Source organism: Heptranchias perlo, unplaced genomic scaffold (assembly GCF_035084215.1).
Source record: "Heptranchias perlo isolate sHepPer1 unplaced genomic scaffold, sHepPer1.hap1 HAP1_SCAFFOLD_163, whole genome shotgun sequence".
Classification (NCBI taxonomy): Eukaryota; Metazoa; Chordata; class Chondrichthyes; order Hexanchiformes; family Hexanchidae; genus Heptranchias; species Heptranchias perlo.
The window spans coordinates 86203-110490 of NW_027138892.1; the positions used below are offsets into that span (position 1 = coordinate 86203).

The window sequence follows — 24288 nt, forward strand, 5'->3', positions numbered from 1 at the left end:
AGCTGAACATTAACATAACCTGAGCTCCGACATCTGATCTGGTCCCATTCCCCCAGAGTGAGGAATGAGCGGGAGGGGAAATTCCACCCGGTTTATATTTTCCTCCAAGGAGATGTCACAAAGTCCAATTTACAGTGGAGCCGAAAAAGTTGAGTTTGGAGAGCGTGAGATTGAAGATCTAAAGGTCTCTGGGTTTGATTCTGTGTTCGGCAATTTTTGTTGCTTTGTTCTCGTTCTTTGAGTCGATTCTCGCATTTATTTGCACTGAAATTTTAACCGGCACAGAAAGGTTGGGGAAGAAATAGACAGGCATCAAGAATGGGAAATATTGGTAGTGTCTTTATTGAGCTTTTATTTCTCTTTTCTCTTCTGCCTTTTTCTCTGGCATTTGTCTCTCGGTGCCGGGAGACCATTTGATTTGAGACGTTTGTCCTAAACTGATGTCTTTTCCACATCTCGGGGCGGTCAGACCCGCTCTGTCTGTTACTACTTGTGACCATTGACGGGAACAGACGCGAGTTAAACGTTTACCAGCAAACCGACAAAGAGATAACACAACGGGAATCAAACTCATTGGGCTTGATTTTATCGAGGGGGGGGGGGGGTCATGGGAGGCGGTCAGGGGTCATGGGTTGGACAGTCATCGGTGCGAGGACTCAGTCATCGGGGGCTGGGTTCGGGGGTCATCGCGGGGGTCGGAGATCATGGGGTTTGTCGCTCGTGCAGGGGTGTCGGAGATTTGGAGGGGGTCGGCCGATCGCCTACATGGGATCGCGGCAGGTTGGCTTGTTGGGCCTGGAGGAAGCACTCCTGCTCCTCCGGGCCCACAAGCTGTGTTTTAAGGCATTTACCTGCTGTTTCGGGCCTTCCCGTCTCCTCTCATGTGGTGTGAAGGAGAAGGCCCAGGAATCCCGGCCCCCACGAGCTAAAAATAAAAAAGCTGTGAAAATGGAGGCCCGCATCCGAGCAACATAAACACACACACAGACAGAGACACACAAACATACACACACCAATAACATGAAAGTAACACAGGACGACCTGACAAACAGTGGAAGCAGCATGCTGTGGATCGAGCTAAGCGATCCCACAAACAACGGATCAGATCAAAGCTCTGCCGTCCTGCCACATCCAGTTGTGAATGATGGTGGATAATTAAGCAACTAACGGGAAGAGGCTCCATGAACATCCCCATCCTCAATGATGGTAAAGCCCAGCACGTGAGTGCAAAGTGTTCGCAACCGCCTTCAGCCAGAAGTGCCGAGTGGATGATCCACCTTGGCCTCCTCCCGAAATCCCCAACATCACAGAAACCAGTCGAACATCGAGGTGAAGAGTGATGCAGAAAGCAGATTATAAAACCGCTGGAATATCAGTGAAATTAAATTGAGAAACTCTGAGTCAGTTGCACTGCACATTCCACATTGGAGATAAATACTTTTGAAAGCGTTGAATCGCCGCGTTGAGAAATTGAACCCCGTTCTCCCGCGCAAGAAGCAGGGACACTCACCACAATACTAACGAGGAACTGCTGCAGTAAATGTGCACTCACCCAGATGGTGTTAGACATGCTTCATGTGTCACTGCATTTCTTTTAACTATTTATTTGATGACAGTTTGTTTAATTTTCCACGGGCCACTCTTGAAAGAATCTTTTACATTTCCATCTCTTTGTTAGTCAATAACTGACTCTGTCTTTCTTTCGTTCTTTCTTTCTCTCTTATCCTGGTGAGTTGCCCCGCCTTAGTCCGGGGTTTAATACCCCGACGGGGAGGTAGCATTTATAAGACGCCAACTTTTAATTTTATGTCTTCGCCGAGCTTCTTCCCAAACAAAAACTACAGAGAAAAAAAACAGGTGATTGTCACTTTCAGAATATTATTGTACGGAGACTATTTGAGGACTGGATGCAGAGCAATTGTGATTTTTACGAACTGGTGGGTTCGGTGACAGATTCGAAATTCATTCATTTCCCCCGCGCAGGTTCAAATCTGACAGACTTCAGATCCCGTCATTCATCAACCTGTTTCATCTCTGCGTTTCAAAATTCAACAAGTATCTTCTAGAATTAATAATTCTTAAGTGAATTAAAATTCCACAGCATTGAGTAACCCCGAGTTTTATGCTCATTTTAATTGATCTGCAAGATTTCACGAAATCTACGACAGAAATAGAACAAAAGTCAGCCAAATTATCCATATTCTGACTCTCAGTATTTCTGAGTCAATCCATGTGTATGTGTGTCTGTGTCTGTCTGTCTGTGTATGTGCCTCATATTTTCTATATTTTCCTGAGAAGATCTGTCTCTTTCTGTCTCACTCTCTCCCGCGTTACCCACATCATGATCCAACATGAGATGGAAAAGTGGTCGGTAATTCTTCTTTCAACAGTGGTCCGTTGAAAGTGAAACAAACTGTCATCAAATGAACAGTTCAAACAGATTCACTGAAACGTGAAGCATCTGTGGTGAATATACGGCAAATGTCTGCACGAATTCCTCGTTAGTATAGTGGTGAGTATCCCCGCCTGTCACGCGGGAGACCGGGGTTCAATTCCCCGACGAGGAGGTTATTGCTGCTTTCGAAGCTTCACTTTCATTTATCTGCAATATTGGATGTTGAAAATACAATGAAAAACTGACTCGGCCATTCCCACTTCCACAAATTGATTTCACAGCGATTTTAAATATCTGCTCTCTGCCTCACGCTTCAGCTCGATGTGAGAACCACAATGATGGGCAAGAAATAAAACGCAGAATTGGTTGTCACCAGCCCGAAACAGAGAGAGACAGGTCTCGGAACAGGCGCAGACATGAAAGATCTTACAGACAGCAATGAAAATGATGCATGTTTCAGTGAATCTATTTTAACTCCTTCTTTGATGACAATTTGTTTAACTTTCCACATGCCACTGTTGAAAGAGGACTTACTTTCTATCTCTTTATTAGTCAAGGTCCAGAGAAAAATTATTTGAGGAGCAGGGAAAAAGTGACAGATAGAAAGGAAGAGAGAGACACTCAGAAACGCATATAACAAGTGAGACAGACATAGTCATATTCACACATACACAAACACACACATTCCTCTCTACATAAACACTTACACACAAACATACACACACCAATAACCTGAAAGTAACACAGGACTACTTGACAAACAGTGGAAGCAGCATGCTGTAGACAGAGCTAAACGATCCCACAAACAACGGATCAGATCAAAGCTCTGCAGTCCTGCCACACCCATTTGTGAATGATGGTGGATAATGAAACAACTAACGGGAAGAGGCTCCATGAACATCCCCATCCTCAATGATGGTAAAGGCCAGCACGTGAGTGCAAAGTTTTAGAAACCGTCTTCAGCCAGAAGTGCCGAGTGGATGATCCATCTCGGCCTCCTCCCGAAATCCCCACCATCACAGAAGCCAGTCGAACATCGAGGTGAAGAGTGACGCTGAGAGCAGATTTTAAAACCACTGGAATATCAGTGAAATTAAATTGGGGAAAGTGGGAAACTCCGAGTCAGTTTTACACTGTTCTTCCGCATCCAATATTGGAAATTAATAAGAGAAAAGCTTTTAAAGGCGGAGAAAGTTTAATTGCCTCGTCTGGGAACTGAACCACGGTCGACCGCGTGATAGGCGGGAATACGCACCACTATACTAACTACTGCGTTAACCGTACACTCATCCCATATGGTGTTAGACATGCTTCATGTATAAGTGCATTTCTTTCAACTAATTATTTGATGACAGTTTGTTTCATTTACCACGGGCCACTCTTGAAAGAACCTTTTACATTTCCATCTCTTTGTTGGACAACGAACAACTGACTCTGTCTTTCTTTCGTTCTTTCTTTCTCACTTATCGTGGTGAGTTGCCCCGCCTTCGTCCGGGGTTTCATTCCCCGACGGGGAGGAAGCATTTATAAGACTCCAACTTTTAATTTTATGTCTTCGCCGAGCTTCTTCCAAAAAATAAACTGCAGAGAAAAAAAACAGGTGATTGTCACTTTCAGAATATTATTGTACGGAGACTATTTGAGGACTGGATGCAGAGCAATTGTGATTTTTACTGACTGGTGATTAAGGTGACAGATTAGAAATTCATTCATTTCCCGCGCGCAGGTTCAAATCTGACAGACATCAGATCCCGTCATTCATCAACCCTTTTCATCTCTGCGTTTCAAAATTCAACAAGTTCCTTGTCGAATTAATAATTCTAAAGTGAATTGAAATTCCACGATGTTGAACACCGCGAGTTTTATGCTCATTTTAATTGATCTGCAAGATTTCACGAAATCTGCGACAGAAATCGATGAAAAATCAGCCAAATTATCCATGTTCTGTATCTCTGTATTTCTGAGTCACTCCATGTGTATGTGTGTCTGTTTCTGTGTGTCTGTGTCTGTTTGTCTGTGTATGTGCCTCATAGTTTCTATGTTTTCCTGCGTAGGTCTCTGTCTCTTTCTCTCTGAACAGAGTGAGACAGAAAACTGCTCACTATTCCAGGATCATCCTGGAATCCAAAGATATCCCCTGTATCTCTTCTCGACCACAAACCGTCTTCTTGCACCCCCTGCCTCTTCCACCCTCACCAAAAAAATTGCGAGGAGCTCCTGGACTATTCTGTCACAAAGATTGAGACCATCCGTTCAGCTGCCGCTCCAGTGGAAAGCTCTCCACTGGATCGGCATACCGAGCACAAAAGAAGATGGAGTGGTTGTTGGAGGCCAATCATCTCAGCCCCAGGACATTGCTGCTGGAGTTCCTCAGGCCAGTGTCTTTGGCCCAACCATCTTCAGCTGCTTCATCAATGACCTTCCTTCCATCATAAGGTCAGAAATGGGGATCTTTGCTGACGATTGCGCAGTGTTCAGTTCGATTCGCAACCCCACAGATAAGATGCAGTCAGTGCCCACATGCAGCAAGACCTGGACAACATCCAGGCTTGGGCTGATAAGTAGCAAGTAACATTCACGCCAGACAATTGCCAGGCAATGACAATCTCCAACAAGGGAGAGTCTAACCACCTCCCCTTGACATTCAATGGCATTACCATCGCCGAATCCCCCACCATCAACATCCTGGGGGTCACCATTGACCAGAAACTTAACTGGACCAGCCATATAAATACTGTGGCTACAAGAGTAGGCCAGAAGCTGGGTATTCTGTGGTGAGTGACCCACCTCTGGCCTCCCCAAATCCTTTCCACCATCTGCGAGGCACAAGTAAGGAGTGTGATGGAATACTCTCCACTTGCCTGGATGAGTGCAGCTCCAACAACATTCAAGAATCGCGACACCATCCAGGACAAAGTAGCCCACTTGATTGGCATCCCATCCACCACCCGAAACATTCACCCCCTTCACCACCGGCGCACCGTGGCTGCAGTGTGTACCATCCACAGGATGCACTGCAGCAACTCGCCAAGGCTTCTTCGACAGCACCTCCCAAACCCGCAACCTCTAACAGCTAGAAGGACAAGGGCAGCAGGCACATGGGAACAACACCATCTGCACGTTCCCCTCCAATTCACACACCATCCCGACTTGGAAAAAAATCACCCTTCCTTCAGCGTTGCTCAGTCAAAATCCTGGAACTCCCTACCTAACAGCACATTGGGAGAACCTTCACCACATGGACTGCAACGGTTCAAGAAGGCGGCTCACCACCACCTTCTCAAGGGCAATTGGGGATGGGCAATAAATGGTGGCCTCGCCAACGACGCCCACATCCCATGAACGATTAAAAAAATACAATAATGGCGTGGGTGGGATACAAAACAATGCTGGCAAAGCTCAATAGATTAGCAGTCCGTGCCCGTAACCACTCGGCCACCTTGTCGCATGAACAGTGCAAAGAAAGCCCTTTTATTTTATTCTTTCAAGGCAAAAGTCTTGGACTGAAAGGTCAGAGTAAGAAAGCCGCTTTTCAATCACCAGTTCCCAGATTCTGAAAGCAGCAGAGGTGACATGGTAGTGTGGCTGAGCGGTCGAAGGCGCTGGATTGAGGTCCCAGTCTCTGTCGGGGCGTGGGTTTAAATCCCACCGCTGCTCCAATTTGAGGTGTTGGTTGTTTTGGCCTCATCGCTCAGAATCCTTCTTTTCGAAGCAGCGCCATTGCTGTTGTTCGGGCACAACTGCCACACCTGATGTCCCTCGTCGTGATCGTTTTGTGGTTAATACTCTGCGTTGTGGTCGCAGTAACCTCCGTTCGAATCCAAGTCTCCACAGAGTGTCATTTACCGATTTTCTCCATTGCCACATATGCTAAGAGAATGCAGCAAGAAATCAATCTTTCGCACAAGAAATAATATTATTTTGGTGAAACCTTTTAATTCCGTCAAATCCCAGCACTCTCACATGCCTGTACTTGATGTTCCACAGTTCAAACCCGCCTCTTCTCCCAGCTTTTTCTTCCTTCCACAGTCAATAGGCCGCCTTTACTTCCCTCCTTCTATTTCATGGACACTTTCCTGCTCCATTGCCGACTCTAACATTCACTTTCGCGATCGCACGCCTTTCAGTTTGTTCTGCTCCGACCGCTGTTTCTATTGGGCACATGTCCCATTCGCACCAATGTTCATTTGTGCCTTGAAACCAGTCGATACATTTCGATCTGCGTGACCGCTCGACAGACAAATACGACGAAAGCAGGGCTGGTCTCTGGAAAGACAGCCGCCCGATTGTTCACGAAATTTACTTTGTGGAATCTTGTGATCCAGGGGATGGTAACTGAAGAACTGGTTTTTGTTTTGATGCTTGTTGGCTCTTTTCTCTCAGCAGTTGAGTTGCGTGAGTGACGGGCAGCGCGACAGAGCTGCGAATGGCGGTTGAAAGGTGCACATTTGGCAAGTTGGGGCGGTGCAGTAAGATCGGAAGTGTTCCGCCTTGATCTTAATAGTTCTGTTGAAACCTGTGATTGAATCGAGTAGAGGATAAATGTAAAGAGCGCCTGTGGGGAAAAAGGAGCGATTACAGGTCATGAGCGAAAGGTCTTTCAAATTCTCGTGGCGCAGGACGCTGTGTGCGGAAACGGCAGATTTTAAACGCATGTGTCGGAAAGTAAAGTGTGATCTTGTGTGTGAGAAGAGCACAAGAAAGTTGTGCTTGAAGCTGCGCCCTTGAGGCAAGTTGCAGGTTGTCAGGAAAACTGCTATCGTGAAAGCTCGAAAATAAACCCAGAAACTGCTGGCAACACTCAGCAGGTCAGGTAGTATCTGTGGGGAGATATTCGCTTTACCGGGGGCGTCATTGTGCACTTTGATTAATACTAAAGACCTGTACAAGATGGACGGGTTGCACCTCAACAAGGCTGGGACCAATGTCCTCGTACGGATTTTACCCTTGACTTATCAGCGAGCGATACCGGCCTTTACTGGGCCTCAGCTATTTACAATGTATATGAGTGTAAAAAGATCTCTGACGCTAGCTACGTGGGAAAGTAAGCTGTGAGGAGGACACAAAGTGTCTGCAAAGGGATACAGACAGGTTACGTGAGTGGACAAGGTGGCAGGTGGAGTATAATGTGGGGAAATGTGAGGTTATTCACTTTGATAGGAAGAATAGAAAAACAAAATGTTTTAAAATGGTGAGCAACTATTGAATATTCATGTTCAGAGAGACTTGGGTGTCCTGGTGCAAGAAACACAGAAAGTTAACATGTTGGTACAGCAAGCAATTAGGAAGGCAAATGGCATGTTGGCCTTTATTGCAAGGGGGCTGGAATACAAGAGTAAGGAAGTCTTGTTGCAATTGTACGGGGCTTTGGTGAGACCACACCTGGAGTACTGTGTACAGTTTTGGTCTCCTTATCTAAGCAAGGATAAACTTGCCTGAGAGGCGATGTAAGAAAGCTTCACTTGGAGATGAGGGTGATGATGCCTTTCCTCGTGGACTCTGCCATGCTGTCTGCCAGAAGCATATCCCCGTACACTTCCAGTCGGTCTGGGTCTATCCAGTCCCACAGAGCCAACGGCAGTTTCATGCCAGAGCGCCAGTACCGAATCTGCCCCGGTGACGAGGAGATGTCGACATTTGTCTTCACCGCCTGGAGGTCATTTGGTGGGCGGATCGCCCGCCGTTTATACAAACCGCGGGAATTTCCCTGCCTTTCATTTCAATGGGAATCAGAATGGTCTTGGGCTGTAGCACAAAGTGGGTGATAGCGGATAGGCCGCCCATCACACATCCAACCTGATATTCAGTTCCCTTGACTTCAGTGGGACTTGACTGAATATCAGGAGGAAGCTTCATCGAGCGATACCGGCCGTCAGGCGTTACCTTCCAGGAAGAATTCCTGCCCCAGGTGGTTTTAATAACGAGCGGTCAATCTGCAAGGCCAGTTTTACACCAGATCACCAAGCGGAAAATGTACCCCAGAGAGTCTGTAATTATTCGTTCTGGGAACTGAAGTGTACAGAAATTCAAGACAATAAATTTTCTGAATTTGTACATTTCCTGTGACCAGAACCACGACCATCTCCTGTGGAACAAACGGATTTGTGTTAACATTGCAGAGAATCCATTGGAAATCCACATTGTGAATTGAAACATTCAGCATTGTACAAATTCCGGATTGGTGTCGGTCATTCAAACATTATCACAGACACTCGCTTTATTTCATCTTATTCATCTCTCTCCCACCGTGAGATAAATATCTAACCCCCTGACACCAAAATCAACGAGCGACATATGTTTTCATCACGTTCATCGCGAAGAACTAATGGATCATCTTTAGTACAGCTGATTCAGACACTCTGAGAGGTCTCTTTGGGCCTCTGTGAATGATCAATAAATGGATTGAAAAGGGCAGGTCAGTTAAAATCTGATTTTTTTCCCGTATTAACAAACAGCCAAGTGATTAGGAGATTCTAATTGCCAGTTTAGTGCAGACACCATGTGATGAGTTCAGCACTCACTCGAAAGCAAACTGAGAGCTGGTCTGTTTCTGGCTCTGTGATATTGGAAGGAGTGACTGGTTGTGTTTCAGGGGTCTGTGCTGTGCTGATGACTGGAGCAGAAAAAACATCTTTGGGCTGAAATCTACGCCTGATTCTTTGATGCCTCGTGCGTTTGGACCTTTTGAACATCTGCTTTGCTCAGACAGCCTGTCATTGTCCTTCTTACAGAAACAAATATATGGAAAATATACAATCCTTGAATCTCACAGCACAGGAGGCCATTCGACCCATCGTGCAGTGGCCAGCTCTTTGAAGGATGTAACCGATTACTCCCATTCCCGTGCTCTTTACCCATAAACTTTGTAATTTTTACCTTTTCAAGTATTTATCCAATTTTCCTTTTAAAGTTACGATTGAATCGAGCTCCACCATCCTTTAAGGCAGTGCGTTCCAGATCGTAACAATTCGCTGTGTAAAAAATCTCCTTATCTCCCTTCTAGTTCTTTTGCCAATCATCTTAAATCTGCGTCCGTTGGTTGCCGACCCTCCCGCCAGTGGGTGAAGTTTCTCCTTATTTACTCCATCAAAACCCCTCTTAATTTTGAACACGTGGATTACTTCCACCCTTAACCTTCATTGCTCGAAGCAGAACAATCCCAGGTTCTCGAGTCTCTCCACACAACTAAACCCCATCCCTGGTATAATTCTGGTAAATCTCCTCTCCATCCTCTCCAAGACCTTGACCTCCTTAATAAATTATAGTGCCCAGAATTGGACACAATACTTCAGATGAGGCCTGAACAATGATTTATAAACGTTTCACAGAACTTCCTTGCTTTTGTGCTCTATTTCTCGATTATTAAGCCAAGGAACCGGATGCTGTTTTAACGGTTTCACCAACTTGTGCTGCCGCCCTCCGCTCTAATCCCATTGCCCGTCTCTCGGTCCTGACCCCGGGCTCGGGGACTCTCGGCCGGTCCAGGGCCCTTTAAGAGGGACGCGCCACACTGCGCATGTGCGCCGTTTATTTAAATCAAACCGCGCGATTCAAAGGAAAAGTGACGTCAGTTTCCGTCACAATAAAAACCGCTCGTTCTCAACCGAAAAAACGGAAAGTTTGTCTCGCGACACAACAGGAAGCGGCCGCTGATCCGGCGGGTGATGTGCGCATGTGCGAACATTCTCCCAGAGTGCAGCGCGGCCTGTCTCACAGATGGGGCCTTTTCTCTGCCGCTGTGCATTGTGGGAGATTCGGCCGCCATGACGGGCCCGGGTCACCGAGTTCATCCAATCACAGGTGAAGCTTCCCGGATTGGTGGAACCGACAGAGTGCAGGTGGTCTGTGGAGCGAGAGAATCTCTGAGAAGAGGGGCAGCCAATTGGGGAAATCACAGGAGGTGGTGACCGGTCATAAACCCAATCGGTGAATGACGGATTGAACCAAGGAAAGGAATGAAGAAACTCGACTGGGACCTGTGGGAACAGGCGGACTAATAAATTTAACCCGTGTCCAGTTCAGGTCACCACATTACAGGAAAGATGGGATTGCACCAGAGAGGGTCCAGAGGAGATTTACAAGGATGGTCCAGGAGTGGAGACTTTTAGCTATGAGGAAGGATTGGATCGGCTGGAGTTGTTTTCATTGAAACAGAGGATGCTGAATGGGGATTTAATTGAGGTGTATAAAATTATTGGGGGCCACGCGGACTGCGTCACTTCAAGGCGGCAACTCACCCCCACCTTCTCAAAGGCAAATGGGATGGGCAATAAATGCTGCCCTTGCCAGTAACACCCACATCCCATGAACAAATTAAAAAAGAATATGAAGGTCCTATATCCTTAGCAGAGAGGCCAACAACCAGGGGGCATATATTTCAAATAATTGGAAGAATTCGAGGGGATCTGGGGATAATTTTTTTCACCCAGAGGGTGGTGTGGGTTTGAACCTGACTCGCTGAAAGGGTGGTAGAGGCAGAAACCAACATCGCTTTTTATAAGTACTTGGATGCGCACTTGAAGTCCCGTCACCTGCAAGGCCAAGAGTGCGATTAGGCTGGATAGCTTTTTCAGCTGGCACAGACAATGGGCCGAATAGCCTCCTTCTGTGCTGCAAATTTCTATGATTCTATAACCCCTAGGTTCAAATGTAACATGGCAAAAGATACATGTCCACGATTCAAAAAAATATCTTTATAGGGAGGGGACAATGTAGAGTTCTGCCCGAAAATGTTGTTCACACAGACTCCGTGAATTATTTTAAATGGGAATAATAGTGGAGGCACCTTGGAACAGAGGAACATTAAATTGGATGAGGGGGCGAGAGGAAAGTCACCTGTTTCTGTCCTGTAAGATCCTTAGCTTCATTGAGAATGAATTCATGAAGCATTTCTACATGGTATTTTGTTGCAACATTTTAAAAATACCCCAAAGTAGTTCTCCTGGTGTCCTGGCCAGTATATCCAGTTTGTAAAGCCTCCCTGAAATGTTTACATGTAAATCAGACAACAGTCAGAAGAGGGTAGGATGGCCCTACACTACACTACAATGTATTGTCATCTATTGGGTTTAATGTTTCCTAACATTATTCATCAATAGTGTGAGGAAGCTCAGAGTGAAAGTGAGGAGGGGCCGTCTGACTGCAGTTTCCACTGGAAGAAAAATCACCTTGTGTGTAGTGAGCAGAAATGAATTGCTATTGTTAAAAGTTCCCACTAACTTATTGTGATTCTACTGCAACAGAACGAGCCTGGATCTCCTGCTATGTTTAAACACTAAACTTCAGTGATTATAGCTTAAGTAAAATATTACCATGATTTGATTTAAATGGAGAAGTGGTTTCCACCTGCCAAAGAATGTTGTCTGAAGCGAGGGTGTTTACTGCTGACAGCTTCCATCCTGTTTAATAGACCCCCTGAATGTCTGATTTACCAAAAAGAAAAACCCAGCTCAGTAAAGATAAACAAATATGCTCTTATTAAATCTGAAGAACATTTTATGAACAAATTTCAGTATTTCAAAGGCAAGGTTGTCCCAGACATGGATTGTACCCAATTCACTGTAAAGTTATAAAGACACAGCCAGTTTAACGACCAGGGGACATAACCTCGAAGTTCGAATTAGGACTTCCAGGAATGAAGTTAAGAGACACTTCTACACACAACGAGTGGGAGAAGTTAGGAACACTGTTCCACAAATGGCAGTTGATGCTAGCTCAATTGTTAAATCTATTATCTCAGGTTAAAATTTTGTTAATCAAAAAGGTAAGGGATATGACGAAGGCAGGTATATGGAGTTATGTCACAGATCAACCATGATCTCATTGAATGGTGGACCAGGCGAGAGGGGCTAAATGGCCAACTCCTGTTCCGATTGCCACCCCTCAAATATAGTGAATGATAAACAATAACGTAATCTGAAAAATAGGACTAACTACGTACAATACAATCCTGAGGGCCTGCCGTGAGGGGAAGCTGAGGATAACGAAACTTCAGTCTGTGCTCACGAGAAGACAGGTGAAATTCAAATCCAACAGAGGTAAATCACAACCGCTGGGCTCCCCGTCCCTCGCACTCTGTGCCTGTACCCAATGAGCACAACATTGCCCCCTGTGAACATTAATCTTTACACTGGGCATTGGAAATTTACTTGGAGCCCCAGCCCAACAAAACAAAGATCTTCACACCAGGGGCAGAGATCTTCAATCTTGGAAGAGAGTTCAAGTCCACCCACTTTCAATCCTATTGGTGTTTGGACAATTAGCTCCAAATGGGAAAGTTTAGGAGTTTGGAGCCCATGTGCGGATTCGAGTGATCAATGGCCACAGAGCACCAAGGGAATGATTGGGCAGTCAACCACCCGGCACCAGTACTTCAGGCCAGTCCCACTGTCCCTTCAGAGCTCATTGACCTGCACAATGAACGCCTGGCAAGCCTTCACCCATTGCTGCAGCCATCCCTGGACTGGGCCTGGATACACTATTACCAGCCATTCTGCCACTAGTTACATGGACCCATTTCACTAACAGGAGGAACTGACGGAGGAGTGCAGTGTGTTACTAACACGGTATTGAGCACTCATTGTGTCGTTGACTGGAGACAGTGAGAAATGAGCAACCAGCCATGAGAAGATACAAGTGGTCACTGCTTTATTGGTCATTTGATAACTAGTTAAACTGGGTTTGCTTGTGTTTCCTGTTCAGGAACAAGGCAATCCAAGAAGCAGAGATCAGAGAGACAGCGCTCACAGTCAGGGCCAAGATCAGGACCACCTCAGACGCCACACCGATAAAAGCAACAAGAAACCAATGGTTAGTGAAGGAAATACTGAGGGGAAAATGGAAACTAGCAGTCGGCCAACTCACCACCTGGAGACCTCTCCTGCATCCTTTGCTCAACATCATTAAGGGGCTCAGTTGCCAGGTCTGTCACATGAGGATCCAGAATGACCAAGGGTCCAAGTGAGGCCTCACCCTCCCACTTCAACTCAGCATCACTCTCTGCAATATCAAACATTCCAGTTAGAGAGTAAAGGGTGACCTCCAACAATCAAGAGGATCAATGTCCTACCAGGTCCAAATACAAGATCCCTCCTTCCTCTGGAATCAACGAGGAAATCCCTTGTGGCACTGCAGTTGCCCAGATGACAACAGGCACACACGTCATTGGTCGATTCTTCCAATGGGGTCCAGCTCAACCAGAGAATCAGTTTATCAACCAGGTTGTCCATCACCCTTTAATCAACACATCCCTGAACGAGAGAGGGAACTTACATATTCTGGAAAGTACAAGCCTTGTTCATGGAATCTCTCCGATCCACTCCAGCAACTTTCAGGTGACAGGTGATGAAAATCTGAGGGACACATTCAATACAAGTTGTTATTTAGTGACCTCCTCCCAACATGGGGAACCCAATGTTTGGCTTCTTCTTACCAAGGAACGGTCATCTCCAAAGAAGCGGAACGCATCCAGGCCAAACTGGAGTTTGTCCAGCTCACGTTCACCTCTTGGCAACACAAAGGTTGAAAAGGAGTCCTCAGCTTTGCTGTCCAGGAGGCAACTGAAGAAAGATTTAAAAAGGGACAAAGTGAATTAAGTGAACCCATTGAGACAGAACCAGCTGGAGAAAGCAGAGAGCTCCTTACCCATGGTAGTCAATGATGTTGTATCTTGGGGTGGAATCCTTGTCTGGGCTCAATGTAGCTGCACAGCTGTCAATGTAGAGCTTCAAGGGCATGTGGTTGGTCATTGAAACAGAGGCCTCAATGTGAATGAGGTCACCCAGGTAGTAGACAGTCAAGGTGCGCTCTGTAAGCCAGTCATCTGAAGTACAAGAGGAAAATGGTTGGAGACAGTGGGTGTAACTCCCAGTGGGAGACGACAGAAATGCACTCCCAATCCACCCATCACATACCGTTCATAAGACGCAGTGAGAATGACAGAAGCCCTTCTCCAGACTTGGTCGAGCTGAATGGGATCCAGGTGGGCTTGATAGGGTCACTGCTCACATTGCCCTTCCTGGAAGGACAGGCGTGTAATTTCAGGACAACTTCAGAGAACTGCACCTGCTGTAGACCTTATTTGCAATAGAGTAAAGATACTTACCTAAAATAGTGGCACTCAATGGGAATGACTGCTCCATTAGTTCTCACAATGACAGATCCACGAGCATTTGGGGTGTGGTTCAGGTGGGTGGTGTCGACCAGGAAATCGCCAGCCATCTGAAAGACATCAGGTTAAGGAATGAAGAGCTGGTCTCATTGGACAAAAGCTATTTCTGGTCATTTTCCTACCCTGTTAAGCAGCAGTTTAAGGGGTTTCAGCTGCTCCTCAATGACACATGATTGAAGTAGCTCCACCATTGGTTGAAGTTGCCTGGAGCAGCCTCTGTTGCTCTGCTCAGTCCACCTTCTGTTTCAGGGGACTTCAGGCCTGCAGTCAGAAACCCCTGAAATGATTGGCACTGCCAGATTTGATGAGCATTCTTTCCCATATAGATTAGAGCTTTCACCTTAAGGGGCTCAAGTTACCCCTGATATGGAGCACAAAACACAACATCACTTTTAAATCTCATCTGTGTCCGTGGAATCAATGGTATTGGCAGGTGCAACAACCAAAAGTGGAGTTCCCCTTTAATACACTGTATCCCAAATATTATTCCACTTGTTTCATCTTTCAAGGGAAGTCTCAACAGGAACTTCCACACTGAACATTCATTGACCACAATTTGAGGCAACAGGCCTGAATATCCACAAGAAGGAACGGAAAAGATAAATCAATTGAGGCACAAAAGAACAGAGTGGTTTGGAGAAATGCAGGTGAAGGTTCAAGGTCAATAGAATTGAATCTCAGAGTTAGAGAGCAGCAATGACCCATTTAAGAAAGATGCAGTCCCTCAGTGACAAGTCGAAGTTCTTTTTAAATATAAAGCGAAGATTGACATGTCAAGATAAAGAAGTAGTTTCACACAGGGTGATACTTCACAGTGGGCAAAAATTTATACACATATTTCATTCAGGGATCTCCTCAGTGGCTGGAGTTTCCCCCGATGTTAATGAGTTCAGAGTGGGCAGTAATCTACACAGTGAAATTGGAGCAAGAGTTGAGGAATCACATTACCTGCAATCTGCTGCCACATTCATGGAGCCCATAGTCAAAGAGGACAGTGTGGTTCTGAGAGTAGATCCCAGTTGGCCGACAACCTGCTGTCCCCAGGGTCAGGTCAGCAGCTTTAATCAGGTGCCTGGTTCTAAATAAATCCATGTCTACCCTCACCAGCAGGTTCTGCTCTCCACACTGCACCATCACAGTCTGCAGTGGAGACAGACTTCTCCCCTCAGACACACTGAAATGGGAACCAAAGGGAGGGACAGGGAGAGGGACTCTCTGGGGCACAGGGGTGGGTTTTACTCTTCTCCATGGAAATCTCTGGCCTACAAACTGTTGCCAAATATCAGAGCAACAAACCGCTCCAACTAACACCAGCACCGGGAACAAACCTCTCACTACAAAATCCCCCATGATACCAAACAACTCAACTATCACTTTACCCATCAACCAGCACCTTTTTTTTTTTCTTTTTTTTTTTCTGGCCCCCCTTTTATAAAAAGGGGGGGGGGCGGGTGTTGGGTGTGCTTAAGTACTAAAAACCAAATAAAACGAAACCAGGCATCAAATTAAAATTTTATTTTCCTCGTCCAGGATGCACTCCAGCACCTGCGGTGCCCACCGGTCGCGGAAAGCCTCAAGCGTACCGGCAGACACCGCGTGCTCCATCTCCAGGGCCACCCGGGCGCGGAGCAACCCGCGAAAGAGAGGCAGACAGGCCGAGCGACCGCCCCCACGGACCGCGAGCATCCTGGACCTGTGGATATCCAGGATGCACTCCAGTTTCGTCTAGTTTTCTGGTGGGTCAGTGGCGGGTGGACTCCCTGCCGGAGGAGCTCAGGCCTTTCGCCTGGAGTACCACGCACCTCCGGTACCTGGGAGTCTACCTCGGCCCTGCCGAGGAAGCCTGGCCGGCGAACTGGGAAGAGCTGGAGGCCAAGGTCGCCGCTCGCCTGGCGCGCTGGACAGGACTGCTCCGAGTGTTATCCTACAGGGGTCGAGTGCTGGTCATAAACCCGCTGGAGGCAGCCATGTTGTGGTACAGATTGGTCACTTTGACCCCACCCCCCGAGTTTGTCACCAAGATTCAGAGGAAGTTCGTCGACTTCTTCTGGGCCAGAGGGATACACTGGGTCGCTGCCGCGGTCCTGAGTCTCCCGCTTAGGGAGGGCGGTCAGGGGCTGGTGTGCGTCCGCACCCAGGTGGCAACTTTCCGCCTTCGGACGCTGCGGCGATACCTGTACGTTGAGCGTCCTCTTAGATGGCGTGCGCTGGCGACGTATTTTTTCCGCCAGCTGCACGGCCTGAACTACGACACGCAGCTCCTGTTCGTCTCGCTGGTGGGGGGCCGCACGTCTTTGCAGGAGCTGCCTGTCTTTTACCAGGATCTGCTCAGGGTCTGGAACATGGTCGCCTCCGGTCGGAGCTCTCGCCCGTCAGGGGTAGCGGCCGTCCTGCAGGAGCCGCTGCTCGGGAATCCGTTCCTCCGCGATATCGGCTTCGGCCACTCGCGGCTGTCGGTGCGGAGGGCCGTGGCCGGTCGGGTGACCAGAGTCAGGGACGTCCTGGATGGCGGTGGGTCGGGTTGGTTGGAGCCGTGGGCGCTCGCCGCACGGATGTCCTCGTGGCGTGCCGGGGACGCGGCCATCGCCATCCGGGCGTTGAAATCGGCGCTCGGCCCTGACTCCACTCGGGATGTGGAGGCGGCTCAGGCGTGCGGAGCCATCCCGTCCGACCTGACCCCCGTTCGGACGGAGTTCCTCCTCGGCGCCAAACCCCAGAACCTCCCTCGGGGGGCCGCGCCTCACAACTTGAGTCGTCTCTCGGAAATTCCCTCCGTGCCGTTTCACACCGCGCGGAGGGATTTCCTGTACGGGCTGCTCCTGCACACCATCCACTTCCTCGCCCTCGTCTCTCGGCCGGACACGCCCTGGCGTGCCATCCTGCCGTCCGGCGGAGACGGGGGTCCCCATTGGGAGGCTCTCTATACAGGGGTCCTCCCGTGTTACTTTGGGGATCTGGGGTGGAGGGTGGCGCACGGAGCAGTCGCGTGCAACCGGCGGTTACGCCATTTCACGGACACCCAGGCCGCTTGTGATTTCTGCGGCCTGGAGGAGTCCGTGTTCCATCTGTACACTGGGTGTGCGAGACTGCAGCCCCTGTTCCATTATTTGGAGGGGCTGCTCCTCAAGTTCTGGCTGCACTTCAGTCCCACGCTCCTGATCTTTGGCCGCCCGGTGAGGAGGGGGGCGGGCAGGTCGGTGGACGTTCTCGTGGGCCTGCTCCTGGGCCTGTCCAAGGTGGCCATCCACAGGTCCAGGATGATCGTGGTCCGTGGGGGCGGTCGCTCGGACTGTCTGCCTCTCTTCCGCGGGTTGCTCCGCGCCCGGGTGGCCCTGGAGATGGAGCACGCGGTGTCTGCCGGTACGCTCGAGGCTTTCCGCGGCCGGTGGGCACCGCAGGGGCTGGAGTGCATCCTGGACGAGGATAATAAAATTTTAATTTGAACACTTGGTTTTGGTTTATTTGGTTTTTTAGTATTTAAGCACACCCCACACCCCCCCTTCTTATAAAAGGGGGGCCTAATAAAAAAAAAAGAAAAAAAGAGTTGATCAGGAAAATTAAAATTCTTCTTTGACTCTGGTTATTGATTTGTATTAAAAATAAAGTTGTCATCCTAAACCTACCCCCAGCCAAAGGGGCTTAAATAAAATCAAAAGCAAAAGAAATATCTAAATAAACCCGTTTAGGAGACACTGGGTTTGCCCTCGTGTCATCAACCCAAAATAAAGGATATCTAACAAAGGGGCACAACTAATAAACACCAAAATCAAACAAAAGACAAAGAAAACTTAGCAAATTAACTCATAATATTATTGGCAGTGTCTACCATACACTCCAGTCCCTGCTGTGCCCATCGGTCGTGGAAGGCCTCAAGTGTACCTGCAGACAACGCGTGCTCCTTCTCCAGGGCCACCCAGGCATTGAGAAAGCCGCGGCAGAGAGGTACGCAGCCAGAGCGACAGCCCCCATGGGCCATATCCAACCTGGACCCGTGGCTGGTCACCTTGGCCAGGCCCAGGAGCAGACTCATGAGGAGGTCCTCCGACTTGCCTCCCCCACTCCGCACCGGGCAGCTAAAGATCAGGAGCGCAGGACTGAAGTGCAAAATTCAATTAACTGTGATGCTGAGACAATATTCAAAGCAATCAAGTAGCCTTGAGTGAATTTGCAAACCAACCATTGGACAGAGAAATGGAAAACCCATCCCATGGATGGTGGGAATCGCCCCCAGTTCTAATATAGAGAATGGGTGTGTCTGAGGATTGGCAGCATGGGGGCATCAACTGGGCAAAGCATTGTGGGATGTGTCATTTTTAGTTTTGATTCTCATGAAATGTTGTTTGGTAAAATTCAGGACATTCAGCGAGAATGAGAGGGAGTGAAGATTACTGAATGCAATGTCACCCACACAAACATCTCCATTTGTGTCAGCTGTGGCTCAGTGGCAGCACTCTCACCTCAGAGTCAGAAGGTTGTGGGTTCAAGTCCCACTCCAGGGACTGGAGCACAAAGTCTAGACTGATACTTCAGTGCAACACTGAGGGAGTGCTGCACTGTCAGACATAAAAACATAAGAAATAGGAGCAGGAGTAGGCCATATGGCCCCTCGAGCCTGTTGCGCCATTCAATCAGATCATGGCTGATCATCGACCTCAAATCCACTTTCCTGCCCAATACCCATATCCCTTGATTTCCCCTTGAGTTCAAACATCTATCTGTCTCAGCCTTGAACATACTCAACAACTCAGCTTCCATGGCCCTCTGGGGTAGAGAATTCCAAAGATTCACAACTCTCTGAGTGAAGAAATTCCTCCTTGTCTCACTCTGAACGGCCGACCCCTTATACTGCGACTATGCCCCCTAGTTCTAGACTCTCCAACCAGGGAAAACAATCTCTCAGGCCTGTCAAGCCCCCACAGAACCTTATATGTTTCAATGAGATCATCTCTCATTCTTCCAAACTCTGGAGAGTTTGGGCCCATTCTACTCAACCTCTCCTCAGAGGACAACCCTCTCATCACAGGAAATAATTGAGTGAACCTTCACCTCGAAGGCAAGTATATCCTTCCTTAGATAAGGAGACCAAAACTGTACGTAGTCCTCCAGGTGAGGTCTCACCAAAGCCCTGTATAACTGTAGTAAGACTTCCTTAGTCTTGCACTCCAACCCCCTTGCAATAAAGGCCAACATGCCATTTGCTTTCCAAATTGCTTGCTGTACCTGCATGCTAACTTTTTGTATTTCTTTGTACGAGGACACCCAACATTTCTCTGAACACCAACATTTACTAGTTTCTCACCATTTAAAAAATATTCTGTTTCTCTATTCTTCCTACCAAAGTGAATAACCTCATATTTCCCAACATCAGATGTGCCATCTTTCAGATGAGACATTATAATGAGGCCCTCTCTGCTCTCTCAGTTGGCTGTAAAAGATCCCATGGCACTAATTTGAGGAAGAGCAGGGGAATTCTCTCCAGTGGCCAATATTTATCCCTCAACCTACATCACTAAAGCAGATTATCTGGTCATTATCACATTGCTGTTTGTGGAACCTTGCTGTGCACAATTTGGCTGCCCCGTTCCCAACATTACAACAGTGACTCGACTTCAAAAGTACTTCATTGGCTGTGAAGCACTTTGGGGCGTCCTGAGGTTGTTAAAGGTGCTATAGAAATGGGAGTCTTTCTTTCTTTCTATTTTCTCCATCGTGTTCCTTTTATGATCAGCGTTCAATGAGGCTAAAGAATATTTAAATCTGATTGAAATGAGACTCTGATGTTCTCCAACAGTCTGGCTCATCACATTGGTGTTTCTCTGAGATCCAAAGTCTTGACAGCTGGTTTCATTGCAAAATGGTTGAGGTTTTCAGTCCTGGATTATGTGATGAGATATATTGCCTTGGAATAAAACTTTTTTTTTTAGATGGGCTGGAGGGGATGGAAGTGATTCACAGCTGGAGCCACCAATCATTGTACAAACACTAGTCTTTTGGGAGATGCAACCCATGAGCATCGTTGACCCACATGAACTGGAAATATAGCTGGTATTTATACCTGTATTGGCCAGAAAGGATCCAAGATGTAGCGAATGACCTGCAGTCATGCAGAGCTTCGACCAAATGGATGGACACCACAAGTTCATCCTCAACAGCCAGGCAGGTGCACACCAGAGACTTCAATTAAGTCCTTTGATTCCTGGCTCTGCGAGTACTTGATTTATGCTTTGCACAGGACCTTTAAATTATGTATGGAATACTTGTAGGGAGTCTACCTACAAAGAAGCAGAGCTCTGCCTCGTTGTAGGCAGACTGTAGGAAACATCAGTCGGGCACGGGGTGATTATTAACCTAATAGTCTGTATGGTGTGAACAGTTAACCAGTGTTAGCCCAGTTGAAATCTGTGGAGGGAATACTTGCAGCTGATGCACATGGAAGTTCAGCACATTAAAGACTGGTTTGTCTGAACAATGAAGCCATCAAACCCACCAGCAAATCCAACCCAACTCGGTTGCTGCTCAGCAACATATGAAATGTTTAATATGACATCATATACTTACAACGTATACAGACAGTTAAAAAGGTTTTTTTGGGTTCACAAAACTGCAATCCTCTACTACATTCTTAACTTCAGTTGTAAATTCTGGATAATTACAGCTATTGCATCCAGAGTCTTTGAATCCACTCCTAAGTGTGAAGGAGACAAAGGGAGAGCTGGTAGGATTTGGAAAGGATGATAGATTTATGGAGGAGCGATTGTATTGACTTTATGAATTGATGGATGAGTGGTGTGGAACAACAAAAAAGTTACAATATCTAATATTTTGTTACATCAAAGACAACACACAACACCAGTGACAACAGTAACTTCTATTACAGCATTGCTCTTTACTTCTGCTTTCAACACAATCATTCAAATGCATGAATGAAATTTGCATTCAAGGTTTACACAGAATTGAAATTTGACCTTCAACACGTGGCCCTGAACATCTAATTCTTCAGAATTACTCCAAAAGGGAAGAAAAACAACTCAGAAATGAACCCGACACTGGAGCTGTTAAATGTCATTAATCTGAAAAAGCTACTACTCAATTTAAGAGACAAAACCCAGTGCAATGTTAGAAACAGTTTATTTCCAGTTAATGACAATTACACATCAAGAGTCCAGATCTCACCTCTTTGTAGAAAGTCAAAAGCTATCAATCCTACAGGATGGGGGTCTGACTAGACTATAAACAGGAGTACTAAACACAATAGGCTTTATCCCTGCAGTCAGTTTAATCACTCTCCCCCAATGTGTGCTTGTCAAACAGGTACACTCCCATGCCATTCTCAGGGGCTCCCAGTCTCTTCAGGTTGGTGATGTGATCTCCAAGCTTCTTGATCATCTTCACTTGTTCATCCAAGTAGTGGGTCTCCAGGAAGTCTCACAACTGGAAGAAAAGATGGAGAATAGTTATGTCCAGCAGGAGATATCGTGGAACATCTAAGTTTCCCCTCGAGCGTTTGGATTTTAATCCTCTTGGTCTGGAGGATTGGCAAGTGTTGCACTTCAGATTGATGCATTTTTTGCATCATTGGAGCAAACTTACTGTACAGTAAGTGCTTAGATCCTGGGGTCACTGGGACACACTTACTGCTAATGTACACAATAGGCCAACTTGCCTGTCTCCCCCCTCCCCAAAAAATTCCAAGAAAGACACAAACAAACAAACCGATTAGGAATGAAGATCTTTTGAATAGGCTCAAGGACAGCAAGGTTCCTCCATCTCTAACTTACCCAAAAGCCCACATTAACAGCATTAGGAACTTACATGAGGGTCTGTCCTCAGTGGACAGTTTGTGCAGATCCAGCAGACTCTGGTTCACATCCTTCTCCATCTGCAGAGCTCTCTGCATCGCCTCCAGACCATTGCTCCACTCATCCTGCTCTGGCTTCTGAAAAGGAAGTCTCAGCCAGTTCACTTAATGGATTAAACAAACGAACAATACACCAGAAAGCATTGAAGGAAAATAGGGTGGAAAAAGTAAAAGTCCATGTTACCATGAACCAATTGTGTTAAGAATATAGAATTACTGAATTAAGCCATCACAACCACAAGAGTCAAATTAATGACAATTAGTATCGATGCATTTAAAGGGGAGTTCGACATGTACATGAGTGCAAAAGAAATAGAAAGATATGCTGATCACATTCGATCAAGTAAAGTGGGAGGAGGCTTTTCTGGAGCATGGAGATAAATATAGACCAGTTGGACCAAATGACCTGTTTCTGTGAAGCAAATTCCATATAAATTGGAACTAATTGCTATGGAAATTTGAAACAAGCAAAGTGGTGCCATGTAAAAGACCACTTGTTTGCTGAACCCAACCTGGATATCCTCCAAGATGATTCTGGAATTTCAGCAATTTCTCAGCATCCTCATGTTTCTCCTGTGACTGCTCCTTGAAGAACTTGACAAAGTGATGCAGGGCAACATCATCCCGGTCAAAGTAATAGGACTGTGGAGAGATCAAAAGTAGTTGGATATCTCAAAGACCAATCATGGGTATTGTACATGAAGCCAACTTCAATATTTTGCTTTCTGGCTCACTCAACTGGTCTGCAGATTGTTATGAAAACTAGCACAGGCCAACTTGCTTCACTAATCTGGTAAAGATGGTGGATAATTTCATTCCCAGCAATTGGGAAGCAAGCCAATGGAAAATAATCACCAATTCAGCTTTAATTAAAATTTTACTTGAATATGCTCACAAATCAATACTTGCTTAACTTGAAATTATGACACTCAATAGTATATCTGGAAATTAGTGAAGGACCAATAATAACATTCCTTTCACCAGGATCATGCCCCCATTGAATGCAGTGTATTCCAAAAGTAAATTTGAAGAAGCTCAGAGCCCAGGAACGTGAGTCAGGGATTGAAGAAACTCAGCCTATAGTACAATTACTGTAAGGAACAGGGAGACAGTTTGTTTATAACAATTCAATTTAACTTGCACAATTACAGGTTTCAAAAATACACCCACTGTACATAGATTGAGGGATTGAATAGGGTCCAAAAAAAAGACTCACTATGGAGAGATAAACATAGGAGGAATAGAGCTCCATATTGATCTGCTTGTTGACACCATCCTCACTCCTTGTGATAGTTCTAACACACCTGGGAATCCATTCTAACTGTCTAAGAAGGTATTTTAACTAGCTGAACCAGGCTAACGTCTTCCCAAACTCTTTTTTTTTCTTTTTTTTCTTTTTCCTATTAGGCCCCCCTTTTATAAGAGGGGGGTGTGGGGTGTGCTTAAATACTAAAAACCCAAACAAACCAAAACCAAGTGTTCAAATTAAAACTTTATTATCCTCGTCCAGGATGCACTCCAGCCCCTGCGGTGCCCCCCGGTCGCGGAAAGCCTCGAGCGTACCGGCAGACACCGCGTGCTCCATCTCCAGGGCCACCCGGGCGCAGAGCATTCCCAAACTCTTCTATTTATATGTCTGGGGACAGCCTGCCTGTAATACAAGGCGTGGCATTCCCGATGATGAGTAAAAACTCACACTAGCCATTCAGAGCTCTACGCCCACTGAGGACACCAATCAAGAAAGAGGCGTAGTCGAGATTGTATTTAAGGCCAATCAGAACATTTTTTTTTCAATTAAGTAGATTTGTTTTGAATCAGGTTGACTTTTTTTGTATGTTTCGATCCCCTTTTATGAGATTGAGGGAG

The 24288-nt window shown here is 46.5% G+C and overlaps 1 protein-coding gene and 1 non-coding gene across 3 annotated transcripts; one reads left to right on the plus strand and one right to left on the minus strand.

Moving 5' to 3' along the window:
• The first annotated feature begins 2495 nt into the window (after positions 1 to 2495).
• trnad-guc (transfer RNA aspartic acid (anticodon GUC)) lies at positions 2496 to 2567 on the plus strand. Its single transcript has one exon. It is a non-coding gene; the product is annotated as a tRNA-Asp (tRNA).
• A 10694-nt stretch (positions 2568 to 13261) lies between these two features.
• On the minus strand, positions 13262 to 15780 carry LOC137309360 (zona pellucida sperm-binding protein 3-like). 2 transcript variants are annotated; one of them, XR_010959826.1, is made up of 7 exons: positions 15513 to 15780; positions 14499 to 14614; positions 14308 to 14411; positions 14039 to 14216; positions 13827 to 13953; positions 13464 to 13746; positions 13262 to 13393 (listed from the first exon to the last, which is right to left on the minus strand). XR_010959826.1 is itself a non-coding variant. In XM_067977611.1 (6 exons), exons 1-6 carry the CDS (start codon positions 15696 to 15698, stop codon positions 13663 to 13665), a joined length of 795 nt encoding a protein of 264 aa, XP_067833712.1. In that variant the 5' UTR covers positions 15699 to 15780; the 3' UTR covers positions 13262 to 13662. The 2 variants fall into 2 exon arrangements, 1 of the variants encoding a protein (XP_067833712.1); XM_067977611.1 differs by having other exon boundaries at positions 13262 to 13746.
• Positions 15781 to 24288: the final 8508 nt, after the last annotated feature.

Coding starts and splice junctions, on each gene's coding strand:
- LOC137309360 (XM_067977611.1), bottom strand. CDS start 15,698: ATGGTGCAGTGTGGAGAGCAGAACCTGCTGGTGAGGGTAGACATGGAT. Junction 14,412..14,498: donor ATTGAGTGCCACTATTTTAG/GTAAGTATCTTT, acceptor CTGTCCTTCCAG/GAAGGGCAATGTGAGCAGTG. Junction 14,217..14,307: donor CTCACTGCGTCTTATGAACG/GTATGTGATGGG, acceptor CTTGTACTTCAG/ATGACTGGCTTACAGAGCGC.